Raw genomic sequence first — 16,749 nt, forward strand, 5'->3', positions numbered from 1 at the left:
TTAGTAGTAGGAGTTAGGAACTTGACAATTGGTCCTAATTGATCAAAACACTAGCTCAATTAAGCTAAAGGCTAATTGGGCTTGGTTTGGTCTTAAACTGCGCTTCAACTTAATTAGATGGGTCGAAAAGTTTTATATTGTGCCTAAAAAAATGGACATTAGTTGTGTGAGTTCTCTTTTTTATCTCGTAAATTTATGGATTCATATCTTATACTTTTGAATTCGTAAATTTCTGGGTCCACAAAATTGTGAGAACAAAAAAAAGACTCCACACAAGTAGTGTCAGTTATCAGTTGTGTGATGCACAAAATAAAATTTTCAGATCGGTCGAACTACCGGGCGGGAAACCAAAATAAATAGAAAAGAGAGGAATGGAATGCTTACTCTTTGTTACGATCCTTGTTTATCGCGATCAAATGCTTGGCAGCTCGATACTGCTTATTTCTTATTGTTACAATCCTTGTTTATCAGTTTAGTAACTTAATCTACTATAAACTTACGTATAAATAACAAGTGGAAAAATTACTATAGTAGCTTTTGATCATGAAATAGGAAATATATTTTTATTGTCATTGATTTCTGGAATAATTTCGATCTTATAGAAGTAAATATATTTAAGGCAGTAAAATAATTAATTTTAGACGAAAATAATCTTATACATATATGGAATCTATAGCTACATGAGAGCTAGTTTATCATTTTCGGAAGTAGCGCGATTAAATAAGAAAGTATTCCAACATAAAAAAAAATCTGGAATTAACTTAAGAGAAATTTAGCAAAAATGATTACTATATACATTTTTATATTTTTATAAATTAGAATTTAGAAGTTAAGGTCTATATCCATTAATCTGTTATTAACTCATTGGTCTTCTTCTTATCATCAGGAGACATGGTGGTATTCATGTGATCTTTTATTCTTAGTCAAAATAGAAAATACTTTACGACATAATTAAAGTTCAATTTACGGAATCGATAATATCCAATAATTTTGGTCAAAATCACCCAGTAAATTATAATTTTAAAATGTGAAACTTAAACTCAAAATTTTAAGTTTCTAAAGTGCTTTCATAAATTATATTTTTAGATCATTATATAAAAGGAATTTTGGTCTTCGTTAGTGTTTATTTCTTCATTTGCCCCCTAAAATATAAAAGGTAAAATATCTTCCTTTCAAGCTAAGCAAACAAACAACATTTATAGGTGGAAAAAAAGAGGGAATGGAAAACAAACAACATTTATAGAAATTGTCAAAATTTACAATAAGGAAACAAAAGGAAAATTTGGGACAAAATACGCGCTTGAATTCATCGCATAAGCTCTAAACACAAACTCTGTATCTATTGAAATCATCACTGCTACAAAAGGTCACCGGAAACCATGGCGTCACCGTCGTCAACGGCGGCGACAAACGTCATGTTAGCAATCTTCGAGAAGAAAACCGTATCACTCGATCTCTACCGTCCATTACGAAACTACATCGCTTTCAATTACTCCGAACGGGAAGCTCAAAACCTCGAAGATGATCTCCAAACTCTCAAGCAATACCGCTCCGAAATCGAGCGTGTTCCGGCCGATTCGCTCCCTGCTCGTCGTGACATTCTGCAAAATTACTATAAAGCCCTCTGTTCTGTTGAATCTCGTTTTCCGATCTCACCTGATAAAGATCACATCAATTCCGTGTTTTTTACTTGGTACGATACTTTCAAGAACAAGCAGAAAGCTGTGCAGCAGAATATTCATCTAGGTATATTGAAGTAAATTTTGATTTGATTGGACTTCAAATTATGCGTACAATAGGCAATGCGTGAATTACAATTTAGAATTGCTTCACACTTGCTTTGAGCTTCTACATTGTTCATACTTTCCCTTTTCTTCCCTTCTCCTTTGCTTCTTGTTTATTGTACAACTTATAATGCAGAAGTAGAACTTAAAATTGCGTCATATTTGATTTTAAGCTGCTACATATATTGGTCTTACTTTCCTTTCCAAATGAAATAAGGATCTTGGAATTTGGATTTGGGATAACGTTGGAATTTGCTCCAGAGAGATTAAAACTTGAATAGATTTAAACTTTAAAAAGATTAAAATTTTAATCGCCTGTCGCAGTGGTAAAGAGATTATTGGAGGTTGGTCCTGTTTGGTTTGGATTCTGGAAACTGGATCTGATTATTTAGAAATGCTGTTATTAGGTAATGGACTCTATCAGTTTCATTGAAATATTTTGATTAGTTTCTAAAGTTGATATTTTCAAAGAGTAACTATTACAGAGTAGTCAAAAGTGAAAAGCGAAAAAGCGCCAAAGTTTGTTGGAACTTTAAGCGCAAAGTGCAATTAAAGCATGAGCTTTAGCGAAGAAAAGCGCCAACGGAGAAAAACAAAAATAGCAAAAAATTATGTAACTGCAAACACAAACAATAATTATCTGGACAAAAGAGTGAAACTTAAGCTATATATATGATGTTGTGCACTTTAATACAGAACCAATCACCATCAATGGAAGTGCACATGCCTTAGCAACTTGACGCCTACACTAAAGAGCCAATTAAGTGAGGTGAAGCGCACAACCTGGACTTACCGAGTTTCAGGGCTTTGAGCCTTTAGCAACACTGGTAACTTACCGTTCTATTTGGACGTCTAGTTTAATAGAAAACAGTGATTATATAAGTAGAAAGTCCAAAACCAAACAGGGCAAAGGTATTTACTAATAATTAGTTTCATTTCAATATCTGAATGATCATTATAATTCAAACATGTACCTTCTCAATATGATATGGCGATCTTATGAATTTACAGAAGTCAAATTTATGCTTAGTTAGTATCATCTTGTTATATTAGTAATCTAGCTTTTTATTTTTTGGTTTGCCGCAGAGAAAGCTGCAGTTTTGTTCAATTTGGGAGCAGTGCACAGTCAGATGGGATTGAGTCTGGATCGATCAGCTGTGGAGGGGCGAAGGCAGGCATCACATTCCTTTATTGCTGCAGCTGGGGCTTTTGCGTTCCTGAGAGACAATGTGGCAATGAAGGCATCAATGGGTAGCTCCACCACGGTTGACATGTCAGTGGAATGTGCTGGGATGTTGGAAAGACTCATGCTAGCTCAGGCTCAGGAGTGCGTTTTTGAGAATACTATTGCCAAGGGAAGCACCCCTGGAGTCTGTGCAAAGATTTCAAGACAGGTTGTCTATTGGTTATAATACCTTATTTATTTCAGCCTTTGCCACTTCATACTTTCTGTAGTTTAGTCAACCTTTTATTTGATTGTATGGAAGATAACAAACACTCGACTTGCATACGATTCAGCGAATGCATCCTTGATATTTGATAATATATTAAAAAAACCCATTCTGGATATTATGTTGGCAATGACATTTTCTGATTTGTCTGCTATTTTGGTGTAAGATGGTGAATTTTCTCGTTGCACTAATACATGCAACATTTAATTTTAAAATGAGCACTGCACATATGAATACAGGCAGGGATTTATTACGAGGAAGCTTTGGCAGCATTAACTGTTGCACCTCTGAACTACCACTTTGACAAGGGTTGGCTGGCTCATGTTCAGCTCAAGGCAGCCTTGTTTTATGCTGAGGCCTGCTATAGGTACGGTATGGAGCTCCACGAGAAAGAAGAAATTGCAGAGGAAATTGCGAGGTTGAAGAGTGGGATTAGTGCATTGTCTGAGGCCAAAAAAACATCACCAAAGGGAGCAGCGCAGCAGCTCTTGGATGCAATTAATAAGCTCGAGGCTAATTTAAATCAAAACTTGGCGAGAGCTGTGAAGGAGAATGATAGAGTATACCTCATGAGAGTTCCACAAGCCAGTTCTCTGGCTCCTCTTCCAGCGTTTTCATTGGTCAAGCCTATGCCAATGAATGATGTCCTGGATGCAAGCAAGGAGAAGATGTTTGCCAGTCTTGTTCCTGATAACAGCGCTAAAGCTCTTTCCAGGTACACCGAAATGGTTGATGATGTCATTAGGTCTCAAGCTGAGAGATTGCAACAGGGAAGTGAGCTAGCTCGAGTTAAGCTCAGGGAAATGGACTTGCCTGATTCTATTCTTGCTTTGGAGGGAAACTTAACTCTGCCCATGGCCTTAAAAGAAGATGTAGAGGCAGTTCAAGTTTGTGGTGGTCCAGCTGGTTTAGAAGCTGAGCTGCAGCAGCTCAAAGATCTGAAGAGGGTGAACCAGGAATTACTGGTCCAAACTGAGGAGCTTTTACAAAAAGAAGCAACAGAAGATTCTCAATTTAGAAGTCAATTTGGAACACGATGGACAAGGCCTCAATCTAGTACTCTAACAAAGAACCTACAGGACAGATTGAACAGGTTTGCAGCTAACTTGAAGCAAGCTGCAGAGAGTGATGCCAGGATTGAACGATCAGTGAAGGATCATGCAGCACTCATGTCAATCCTTGATCGCCATCCAGTATGTATTTATTTAGCATTTAGATTCTTTGTGAAACCTTATTTTAGATAACTAGTCATGTGATGCGTATTTAGCTCTGTCGATGAACTTTACTCATCAAGACATGTAGAAAAGAAATTTGTCGTCGTATGCTGTTTGTCACGACCCAAAATCTCACCACATGCGTCGTGATGGCACTTAGTCTTTAAGACTAAGTAAGTCGATTACAATTACATTACGAGCCATTTTTTTTTGAAACATATAATTTAATACAAGTGTCGAAACCAAAAGCGGAAACAAATATAACAACCTCCCAAGACTAGTAGTACTGAGTCACGAAGTCTAACTGAATACATGCAATGATCTCAAGGATTGAATATATAATACTGTTCGAATAAGAGTTGACAGATAAAATGGAAAGACTCCAAGGGACTGCGACGACCAAGCAGCTCTACCTTGAATCCTTGCGATCAACACACTAACTCTGCCCGAGTCCGATATCCCCAATACCTGGCTCTGCACAAAAATGTGCAGAAGTGTAGTATGAGTACACCACAGTCGGTACCCAGTAAGTATCAAGTCTAACCTCGGTGGAGTAGTGACGAGGTACAATCAAGACACTCACTAGTCAAATAACCTTTGCAATATAGCATACAAAAATAATATACAGATAAATAACAGTGATAGCAACAATAATCAACTAGTGATATAAACAGCAAGGCAACAAGAATACCATAAATATTGCTCAAGCGAATAATGAACACAAGTACAACCAATTAATCAAGTCCTTCAAAATATACATCTTTCAAATGTAAGTCCTTCAAATATAAATCTTTCACATATAAATTACAAATAAAAATCTTTCGAATATTTCTTTCAAATAAAAGTCACTCTGTGACACCTTATTTCATAATCATAAAATACGGGTCTTCAGCCCACTTTCATATTTTCACGGCACCTTGTGCCCATATCTCTATTACAACCGCACGGACAACTCACGTACCAAAATATCAATGTATATAAGACCCGCAGGATCAATTTATTTTCAATAAAGTAAGTTTACAATTTTTAAACCAAGTAAGAAATCAACAAAGAAATGAGTTTATTTTTTTTGAACTCGTTTGGGTGAAGAAAATGACATTTCAATTAAAATGAAGCATCCGATAGCTACTGATTTGGATGTAAAATTTATTAAATTAAAACATAATAGCAATTTCTTTTATTCAAAACAACTCAAACCTCGAAAACCAGTAAAAACCAGAAACACAAATCCTCAGAGTCTCGTACGAAGAGCCAAAGCCAACACAATACAACAAAGAATACAAAACACATAATACATCACGGAAGAACACAAGAATTTACACATCACGGAAAAACAAAATAACCAAAGGCAAGTACAACCATAGAGAAATATCAACAAAGGGCACTCCCGAGGTACCGCCTCGTAGTCCCAAATCTTAAATAAATTTCAGTCTTTCCTTATATCACCGCGGGAGCCTTCACATTTAGTTTTTAAAAATTATTTTTTTTTTCGAAACAGCATCCCGCGTTTTAGCCACCCTTATCACACCACATGGCTTCTAGTAGTTCCCCTACTAGCCACGCGTATCAAGCCCACCTTATCTCACCGCATGCGTTTCAACACCCAGACCTTATACCACCGCATGCGTATCAATATCACAATATATCACAATTCGCACCTCAAGTGCCCGATTATCATAGGATAACACAACTTGCACCTCAAGTGCTCAAATATCACAACATATTATTAATTGCACCTCAAGTGCTCAAATATCACCACATATCACAAATTGCACCTTAAGTGCTCAAATATTACAACATATCACAAATTGCACATCAAGTGCTCAAATATCAAAACATATCACAAATTGCACCCCAAGTGCTCAAATATTACAACTTGCCACACAAAATAAACAATACATTATTTTCCACAATAAGGAGCCCATGGCTCAACCATAATGTGCACAAAATCTTAACAAGATATCCGGGAGTGAACAACTCAACAAAATAATATTTCACAATTTAACACCTTGCCTCAATATGATTTATGGCCTTTATAACTCAATACCAATTTCAACAACATGAACTGGAAAGTAATTCATCAAGCGGCAACGCCTTCTTTAATCCAAATTTTTGGCAAATAGATTAATGCCTCCTTTTAAATTTATTTAATAAATTATTTGCAAATGAATAATCCATAATGAAATTATCTCCAGAAAATATCAACTCAACAAAAAAACGGGATTCACATAAAAATCAAGGTGGTAATCACACCAAATTATCATATAAAAATAAATTCAACAAACAAGGATTTACTATGTTCCAACAATTTTTCAATTTAATACATGAGGGCGTCTACGAATTTCAACCAATGTAATTTGCACATATAAACCAAGTACGTACTCGTCACCTCGCGTACATGGTTTTCAATTACACAATTTTCACATAAGACTCAATGCCTAAGGGGTAATTTCCCCCACTCAAGGTTAGGCAAGATACTTACCTTTTTGAAGTTAGGCCGATATTCCAAAATAGCCTTCTTACTTGAATTGACCTCCAGACAGTTCAAATCTATCCAAATTAATTGTATAATTTCATTAAAATTCATCGAAAATAATTCTGGATAATAAAACGTCGACCTAAAATTTTATTCTAAAAAGTCAACGCGGGGCTCGCCTCTCGGAACCTGATAGAATTTTCACGAAATCCGAACACTCATTCCGATACGAGTTCAACCATACCAAATTTATCAAATTCCGACAACGAATCGACCTCCAAATCTTAAATTTTTGTTTTTGAAAGATTTTGCAAAAGTCCCATTTTCTTCCAATTGATTCACTAATAAAAGATGAAAATAATCATGGAATCATGAAATATAATGAAAACCGAGTAGGAAACACTTACCCTAATCCATTTGGTGAAAATCCTCTCAAAAATCGCCCAAATCCGAGTTCCCTAGCTTCAAAAATATTGAAATGAGCTAAAAAAACAAAACTGCTCAATAAAAACTCATTTCCCGTCACTAAAAGTCCATTTCCCGTCACTAGAAGTCCATTTCCCGTCACTAAAGGTCCGCACCAGAACCTGCTTGCACTAACAATTTAATATTTCACTAAAAAGGCTTTAACTCCATCATACGAAATCGGAATTCGACGATTCTTGTTCCTATGAGTCACAAATAATAATACGAACCTAGTCGTTTAATCGAAATTCAATTCGGAGCTCATTTGCTCAATGCGATACCAATTTCGCTCGTTAAACAATTAACTCATGTTTCGCGCTAAAAACCCAATCGCGACTTGATGAAATTGGACCAAACATTCCAGATCATTCCTATAATTCATTATCAAACTCTCGGAAGTATCGAAATCGAATTTCAATCTCTAGAACTAAAAATGGACCTTTGGATCATTACATGCTTATGCTCAAAACACCAAACTCTTCCAAAACTCTTCCCAAACAACCTGTAGTGTATCAACCATAACTTTTTGTACCCAACTCCAACGGCCAAACAGTTTAAATTTCTGAAAACTAGATACAAAGGACTACAACTTTTATTTTTGGATCATCGCCAAATTCCTTATAGATTACGAAATATAAGCTTCCAAAGTCAGTCTTGTGCAACAGAAATTTCTGCGATGCTCACTGCGAGGCAAAACAACTGCAGTACCAGGCTTCAGTTAATCGATCATAACTTTCTGTACAAATGTCCAAATGATGAATGGTTTACATTTCTGGAAACTAGACTCAAAGGGCTACAACTTTCATTTTTGGATCATCTCCAAATTCCTTACAGATTACGAGATATAAACTTCCAAAGTCAGCTCTGTGCAGCAGAAATTTCTGCGATGCACACTGCTGTAGCCAAAAATCAGTAGTTAAAAATGGCCTAGAAATGGTCCGAAACCACTCCGAAACTCACCCGAGCCCCTTGGGACCCCGTCCGAACATACCAACAAATCACAAAACATATTACGGACTTAGTCGAGGCCTCAAATCACATCAAACAACACCGAAACAACGAATCGCATCTCGAATCGAACTTATGAGTTTATGAAATTTTCCAAATTCTATATCTTGTGCCGAAACGTATCAAATCAATCCGGAATGACTTCAAATTTTGCATGTAAGTCACAAATGACATAATGGAGCTGTTCAAATTTCCAGAATTGAATTCCGACCCCGATATCAATAAAGTCAACTCGCTGTCAAACCTTGTAAAAATCTTCCATTTTTCAACTTTGGCCAAAATGCGTCGAATTGTCGTACGGACTTCCAAATCCAAATCCGGACATGCGCCTAAGTTCGAAATCACCATACGAAGCTATTGGAATCATCAAAATTCCATTCCGGAGTCGTTTACTCAAAAGTCAAATCTTCGGTCAAACTTTAGAAATTCAAGCTTTATAAATGAGAATTGTTCTTTCAATTAAATTCCGATATCTTCCGAAAACCAAACTCGACCCCACACGCGGGTCATAATACATATTACGAAATTGCTCGGGACCTTAAGTCACTGAACGGAACGTAAATTCTCAAAACGACAAGTCGGATCGTTACACTGTTGGTTCTATACATAGACATATTATTAGTGGGTGTTCTTAGGATAGTTGTCAAATTGTGGAAATTGAGTTCATGAGCTTTCAAAGATAAAATCTGTCGACAGCTTGTGCCGTTGGGAGAGCTTGGTGATTTTCTTAATATGTATTTAATATATGCTGCCATTCTTATTTTAACCGGTTAAAATGACTAGATTTGGATTCGTTGGTATTTGATTTTGACTACACAACTTTGAAGTGCTTGCTCTTTAGTTTGTTGTATGTATATTCCATGTAATAGTTAAAGTCATTACTTACATACTTATATATCTCCTGGAGTAGCTAGCAGAAGCGTAGGCTAACCTGTGTATTTTTCTCTATGATAGATTGAATCAGCTCTTCCAACCTTGGCAAGACCAATCATGTCGTTGGATGCCAATGAAGACGCCATTGCGGGAGCTCTGAAGCAGAGCTTGGTAAGACTAGTTAACCAGGCTACATGTGTGTTGCCGTTCTTGCTGTATCCTTTATTATGGGTTATGTTGCAACCGTGTTTCTAGAGTTGCTATAGAATATTCTCTTGAAAACACCTAGTGATGCTTACTAAAGAACGTTACGGGTTAATGTAACCTATTTATTAAAAGAAAGTATACAGCACCTGTTTGTTTTCTTATAAAGGTATAGCTACTTTCAGTTTGAAAATTGTCTAATTACTTATAATACAGAATGAAGTACTTTTTTTCTTCAGAGACAACATGTGAAAATTTTTGCTGCAAGTTTTGGTGTATTAAAAGAATACTCTATTAGTGAATACAAATGGGAAACATGAATTCATCGTATGTAACAACAGTAGAAAAGAAAGCTTAACAACAAGCCTGATTAATGAAGTTCAATAAATTTGAGCAATTGTAGCCTGATAATCTTGTTTAAAGTCCTCTCGTGTCGAACAAATCAATGTGCAAGTTTGGGGTGTTGTGAAGCATGTAAGCCTTGAATGTTGCAAAAGTAATTTGGAAACTAATGACAGATGCAAAATAGTTGAATTTCTTCCTGTCTGCCTAAGCCCTGATAGAGAGTGTTACCCGGTACTTGTGCCGGTGGGAGGTAGCAAGTATACGGTGGAATAGTTGAGGTGCACACAAGATGGCCTAGATATTACTGTTGTATAAAAAGTTCGTGACTTTTGTTGGATCCATTTTGTGGGATATTTTGTTTATTGGATGAACAATCTTTAAGTTGCAGCTACAATAATAGTTTCCATAGATTATTTCTCAAAAAGTAAAAAATAAAGAAATAAAGTCAATAACTACCTCCACAGACTCATTCAAGTTATTGGTGCTTATATTTGCAGAGACAATTAGAAGGTCTTGGTGCTCAGCGGGCAGGGCTCGAAGATATGCTGAAAGAGATGAAGAGGAAGGTATGATAACATAGCCACTTGTACCTTAGTGTAACTTTTGACTTCTTATTTTAAAGAGGTGGGCATATATTTAAGTCCGAAATTTTTAGCTAATATATATAGTTGTTATGTATGTTCTGTTTTTGCTCATAGGATTGTTGAACAAGTATGATCTTTTGAATTCCTCGAAAGAAGGGAAACAAAGGTTTTTGCTAGTTCACATGTAAGAGGTCTTACTTTGTCTGCTACTTGACAGTACTAATCATGGTACAAGCACATAAGCTTGCACCAAAGTGAGCAAAATAATATGTTTGCTTAAAGTATTGTGGACTGGTAAATAAATCCTTGCATTTGCTTAATAACCCAAAAAATAAAAAGGAACGTTGCATTTGGTTGTCCTGGCAGTGATGGCCTGTTCATTGTATGTTAGTGAATTCTCTTGGTGCATCTAATTTTATGTGCTTGGTCCTTCTGGGGGCATTATAGTGTATCGTGACCCTAGTTTTGGTTATGTATTAGCTACTTCTTGTTAAGTCTACCAGATTCTCAGAGCTTCCATTTCCTTTTGGAGCTTAGGAAGTCAAAACAGATTCCTCCTTAGTACATTTAAAATAGCATTAGTCTTAAAGAAGCTAAGGTTAACACTACTTCATCACTCGGTTCAGTGGTTTCTCTTCAATCGTCATCCATCGGCAACAGGTCACTGAAAATGAATTGCACTTGTCTTAGTCAAACATTTCTGTTTCCATCGGAAAGGTGCTTGTTTCTTGGTATTTGTTCTGCTTCCTTGCTCACTGATCCAGGATCTGCGAGATCCAGCTTTACCATTTATATTGTGGGGTATTGCACAGGATGATATACTTCCTAAGCTGATGACATCCACTGGTTCCCACGAGGATCTTTTCAGAAAGGAGATTGCAAAATATGATCATATTTGTGAAGAAATTGCACAGAACCTTGAGGCGCAAGAACAACTGTTGCTGCAAATTCAGGTCCGATATAAAGTTTCTATATCTGGGAAATTTCTTTTACTACTCTTTTCTTTCTGATGCTGAAGCATCTGCATTAAGCTTTAAATATCATAACTATTCTAGGGATATTGATCTGGTAAATTGATGATGCATGTATTGCACATTCTAGTCCAATGTCACCTTTTGCATTTTCTTCCTTTTCCGTGTTTAAATATTTTATTTATCTGGCTTGATATTTGTAGTAGTATGGGAACAATAAAAATGCTTAACATTTGAGGATCTTTGTGGAAAACTAAAGCCGAATGACAAAAAAATCCCACTTTCTGAAAAGAACAACCTACAATGACTTTATTATTTTAATGTATCTCTTTGAATCCTCTCTAACAATATTTTTCATTTGCAGGCTCAAAATGAGGATTTTGCTTCCATTTTCAATCTTGAGGATTATAAAGGTACGTTTTAATCTGCTCTATCTTTCAGGGTTATTGTCTGAAGCATGGTGAAGCTTTGACTTTTATTGTTCCTTGTGGCACTGGGAAACAAGTTTTGTATGTGTACTTGTTCACTTTACTAACTGGAAAAGATAATTAGTAGGTTGCAGATGTAGTTGCAGTCTCTTGTTTTTGCAAGTTTCTTCCCCAGGAACATGGTGAGCTGCTGGCTCACCCATATTAAGATATGTTTCCACTTTTATGATCTGCATTTGCTGGACGGGATGCGCAAGGCTCTCGGTTGTTGCACCAGAGTCTCTGTTTTTCAGTTATGAGTGAACCTTTACCACTTTAAAAATTCAGCTCAGGAAATATGTTGGTCATTACAAGATGAAGGAAAAAAAAGAGGGTACTCAACATGAGCATGACTGATCAATGTGGATGGTTTTCAAAGGAGGTGACTTCAATTTATAGAAAAAGTTTGTGGAAAAGGATTACAAAGGAAAAAATAGTTATTTATTTATTTATTAAAATTCAGGGTTTCTGCTGGGAATTTTGAGTTTTTTGCTTGACATGTCATGTGGTGATACAACATTGAGAGATACTAACAAGAGAGACTTTTCCACTAACACAAATAAAATGTCAATTAGCAAAGACCAATTTAGTATTCTTATTTAGCAATAGCCAATATGAGATGCCTAGAAACATAATGACCCAAAAGTAATGAGCGTGGAATTCCTTGTGCACCCTACACATATTAGAAACCAGGGACACCCTAAGGAGCTATGAAATTAAGCCAAAAGGCATGTATAATATTGTCAATGAGTCAGGAATTGTAGAAGCTTTCTGCTTCCATGTGCAGCCACCACCAACAAAGGAACAATGACCATGTTCAACCGAAATATGATTTTAGATATCTGATTTGTTTTACTCTGAAATGTTTTTGCTATTAGTGTCCCAATGTTGATTTCTAATTCACGCAGTATTAGTTAATTTTTATCAGCTTAATGTGTATGTCTCAATGTTACAGCATCCCGTGAGCGAATCTATAAGCAAATTGAAGCTGCCATTTCAAAATACCGAGAAATAAAGGAGAATATCAACGAGGGATTGAAGTTCTATGTTACACTTCAGGTATGAGGTTTCGCATCTGTTAGAGAACTTTGAGAAAGGGGAGAGGGGAGGGGAGGAGGGGTTGGCTAGCCTACTTCGATGGATTTTATTCATGGTTAAATTCCTCTTCCAATTAAATCTTAAGCTTGTGAGCCTAATGGATGTGCTCTATCTTTGATGGTATTCCAATACTGCTAAAGACCATTCAATGGGTAACCTCTTCTAAATGTTATCTGAAGTAGGATAGGGCATGAAGTTCAGTTACACCTAATTATTGGTTTACTTGCTTGTATTAAAAAACAAAAAAAAAATCTACCATTTGCATATTATTTCTAAATGAAAATAGAAGTGTTTATTTTATCGTATTCTATTATTGAGAAAACATATTTTCTGAAATATCCTGTCATTGAGTTGTTTTCTCTCTTTTTAGTGTTAAGTTTCATTTTCTATTACATGTTAATTTTTAATAGAAAGTTCTGATCTAATTTATCAAATATGACATGAGAATTGATAATTCTTCAGTGTGTATATCTGCATATGATAATTATTTGGAAGTTGTAAGAGATCGAAAAAGGAACTTATTGAGTGAATTCTCTGTGGTTTCATTTCATTGAGACCTCATTTTTTGCGTGCTACCAACTATATTTAAGCTATCTTACTTTTTGTTTCACTTCTTAGTTGTGTCACTTCTTTTCATCTCAGTTTATGTTGAAGTGGCTTTCCACATGGTAATACAATCACTCCGTAAAGTTATTCTTGACTTGTTAAATCTATCAGAAAAAACAAAGAAGTTATTCTTCACTTTTAAAATGCTAGAGAGGAATTTGTAACACTCTCTTCTTTTAAACAAATGGGCCTTCTTTTCGCGATATTTAATGTTCCTCTCTACCTTTTAAATATTATTGGTAGCACCTATTCAAACTATTTTCAATGAATTTATGTTTTTTCTTTTTGTAAGTATTATTTCCACTTTAAAGTATAGTTACATCATGAGAGCTAATTATAACCACCAAGCCTAATGTACTTTTTTTCACTTTGGTTCATGTTTTTATTTGCTTGCAACTTTTCTTTGTACTCCTAAATATACCTGCTTAATCATCTAAGGTAAAGAGAAACTACTACAATAAGATCCAAAAAGAAGATATGATACTCTAGTTGTTTTCTACATTATCTTATCTTTCGGTTAACAGCTTAGCCGATTCTTAAAGTTTCAAGAACTCAAATTTAACAACTAAATAATAATTTACACACGTGCCTTGATTTATTTATGAATGTCATTTGATTGTACAAGTTTTTGTTATTGAATTTTTATTATACAGAGTCCTGGTCTTTTGTGCTTCCTAACTAATTTCATCACTCAATTTATAGAAACTAATTCTTACCCTAGTACGTGTGTAAGGAACATAGGTAGCAATCGAACTTGTAAGGAATATAATACTACTTTCCAAATATATAGGAGTATTATATGCTAGAAACAAATGAAGAAGGATAAGGATTATACTGGGATTAGAAAGCTAAAGCACAAAAACCGAACGAAAGCAGTAAGTTGGTCTGGAATCAGGATGGAAAGGGAATGTGCGTTTAGCTTAGAATTTCTTTTACATAATTGATTTTCGTTTTAGTTGGTTTGAATACTCTCTGTGACTGCCGACTTAGGCAGGTCTTGCTCAATATCTTATTTCTCTATTGTCCCCGAGCTGATCTCATTTCAAATATGATATCTATTTGCTCCTTCAACGGAGGATGAGGAACTGACATTCTATTTTTCATGGGTTAAACAGGATGCGATCACAAATGTAAAGCAACAGTGCAGTGATTTTGTGATGACAAGAAACATACAGTGTCGAGAAATGATGGATGAGGTTCAGAGACAAATTTCAGGTCTCAGTTTCCAGGACAATAAAGGTTCAAATGGCTATAATTATCCTTCTGTTCCTCAGTCCCATCAGGTGCCAAGATCCAATCCCCAACCGCCAACAGACCCTGCGAATATGCCCAACGCTGTTCGACCCCCGACTCCTACTTACCACCCCTCTCAGCAGCCCGCAATGGCTGGTAACCCGCAGCAGCCCACGATGCCTGGTTATACTCAAAATCCGTTACCTTATGGTCCTCCTCAGCAGCCTACACCGCCTTATCATTTGCAAACTTCCGGTCCCCCATATCCACCGCCTCAACATCAACAGCAACCACCACCGAGCCACGAGTATGGCCAACCTGCGTATCCTGGGTGGCGGGGTCCCTACTATAATGCATCTCCACAACAACCTGCACCTCCTCAGCAACTGGGTTCTATGCCTCGACCTCCTTATACCGTCCCTTCTCCATATCATCCTCCTCCCCATCAGAGTGGCTATTACCGGCAATGATAGTTTTCCTATTTGTCTTCATGTGCAGCCTTGACAATTTTGTCTCAGTAAGTTTTTGAGTCCTTCTCTAAAGGGGATTCGATCAGGTATTCTCCATTGATGCTAGCTCTCCATTGGCTCACATTACAACTTATGCAAGTTAATACATCTACATTTACCTGTTTGTATAGGTTTGGTCTCTTTGTATGATCATGCTTTATTCGGCGCGACTCTACTCAAATGTATTTTGGATCAATAATTTAAAATTCTAGTGCTTAGTAAACAATAAAGTGTGATGTTTAGGTGTTTATTGACCTCCCTTCCATTGTTTAAGGACATGAGCATATACAACTTAACTAGATAGAACACTATACTGGTGAAAACCTACTATAAATTTACTCCACCTATATGGATTTTCAACAATTCTTTCTGATTTCAGTATTTTTGTGGCACCATAGTTTAACTGTATAAGTTTCAGAATGCTGTACTGCATGTCTGTCTTTAATTCCTTGCTCGTTTTCAGTGTAGTGGTGCTCTCTACTATAGTTTTTTAAAATGAGATGTTACACTCAGATGTGACAGGTCAAGTTTAATTAGGCCTGTAAACCCCTTCATGAATTCGGGCAACTCGCGGCGAATCGCCTAAAATTTTGTGTGCCCATCAAAGAAACATGATGAACAATAGTCATTGCTTCTCCATAGTCGTTCCTCTTTTTTTTTGGCGTTTTAGGATCATAAAACAGGAATTCAGCACGAGTTTTGATTTTTCGTGTGTTAATGTCCACACCTATCTTCATGAATTCGAGCGACCGGCCTTGAATCACCTAAAATTTTGCGGACCCATCAGAAATGACCTAATGACTCAATAGTCATTGTTTCTTCATGATCGTTCCCTCGTTTTTTGGCGTTTTAGGGCCATAAAATATGAGTTCAGCACGATTTTCAATTTTTCGTGTGCTAATGTTCACGCCATCTTCATGAATTCGGGCGACCGGCCCCGAATCGCCTAAAATTTTGTGGGTCCATCAGAAACGGCTTAATGAACAATAGTCATTGTTTTTCCATGACAATTCCTCATTTTTTTGCGCTTTAAGGCCATAAAATAGGAATTTAGCATGATTTTCGATTTTTCGTGAGCTAATGTCCACGTCATCTTCATGAATTCGGGCGACCGACCCAAATCGCCTAACATTTATGGGCCCATCAGAAATGACCTAATGAAAAATAGCCATTGCTTCTTCATGACCGTTCCTCATTTTTGGCATTTTAGGGTCATAAAATAGGAATTCAGCACGATTTTTTATTTTTCTTGTGCTAATGTCCATGCCATCTTCATGAATTCGAGCGACCGGCTTCGAGTCACCTAAAATTTTGTGGGTCCATCATAATTGATCTAATGAGCAATAGTCATTGTTTTCCATGACCATTCCTCGTTTTTCTCTTTTTAGGACCATAAAACAAGAATTCAACACGATTTCCGATTTTTTGTGTGCTAATGTTCACGCTATCTCTATGAATTCG

General features: G+C 36.4%; 1 protein-coding gene across 2 annotated transcripts; it reads left to right on the forward strand.

The window, feature by feature from the left end:
- Positions 1-1,183: 1,183 nt before the first annotated feature.
- Positions 1,184-15,651, forward strand: LOC107780029 (vacuolar-sorting protein BRO1-like). 2 transcript variants are annotated; one of them, XR_012706882.1, is made up of 10 exons: positions 1,220-1,746; positions 2,871-3,178; positions 3,475-4,428; positions 9,353-9,442; positions 10,318-10,386; positions 11,217-11,357; positions 11,740-11,788; positions 12,798-12,901; positions 14,662-15,335; positions 15,420-15,651. XR_012706882.1 is itself a non-coding variant. In XM_075248503.1 (9 exons), exons 1-9 carry the CDS (start codon positions 1,380-1,382, stop codon positions 15,247-15,249), a joined length of 2,670 nt encoding a protein of 889 aa, XP_075104604.1. In that variant the 5' UTR covers positions 1,184-1,379; the 3' UTR covers positions 15,250-15,651. The 2 variants fall into 2 exon arrangements, 1 of the variants encoding a protein (XP_075104604.1); XM_075248503.1 differs by having other exon boundaries at positions 1,184-1,746; positions 14,662-15,651.
- Positions 15,652-16,749: the final 1,098 nt, after the last annotated feature.

Source organism: Nicotiana tabacum, chromosome 24, assembly GCF_000715075.1.
Source record: "Nicotiana tabacum cultivar K326 chromosome 24, ASM71507v2, whole genome shotgun sequence".
NCBI lineage: Eukaryota > Viridiplantae > Streptophyta > Magnoliopsida > Solanales > Solanaceae > Nicotiana > Nicotiana tabacum.

What these genes read in the sequence shown, in the direction of transcription:
- LOC107780029 (XM_075248503.1), top strand. Translation starts at nt 1,380, where the DNA reads ATGGCGTCACCGTCGTCAACGGCGGCGACAAACGTCATGTTAGCAATC. An exon ending in CAATCTTGAGGATTATAAAG is followed by an intron (nt 11,789 to 12,797) that starts GTACGTTTTAAT and finishes TCAATGTTACAG; the next exon opens with CATCCCGTGAGCGAATCTAT. An exon ending in AGTTCTATGTTACACTTCAG is followed by an intron (nt 12,902 to 14,661) that starts GTATGAGGTTTC and finishes TGGGTTAAACAG; the next exon opens with GATGCGATCACAAATGTAAA.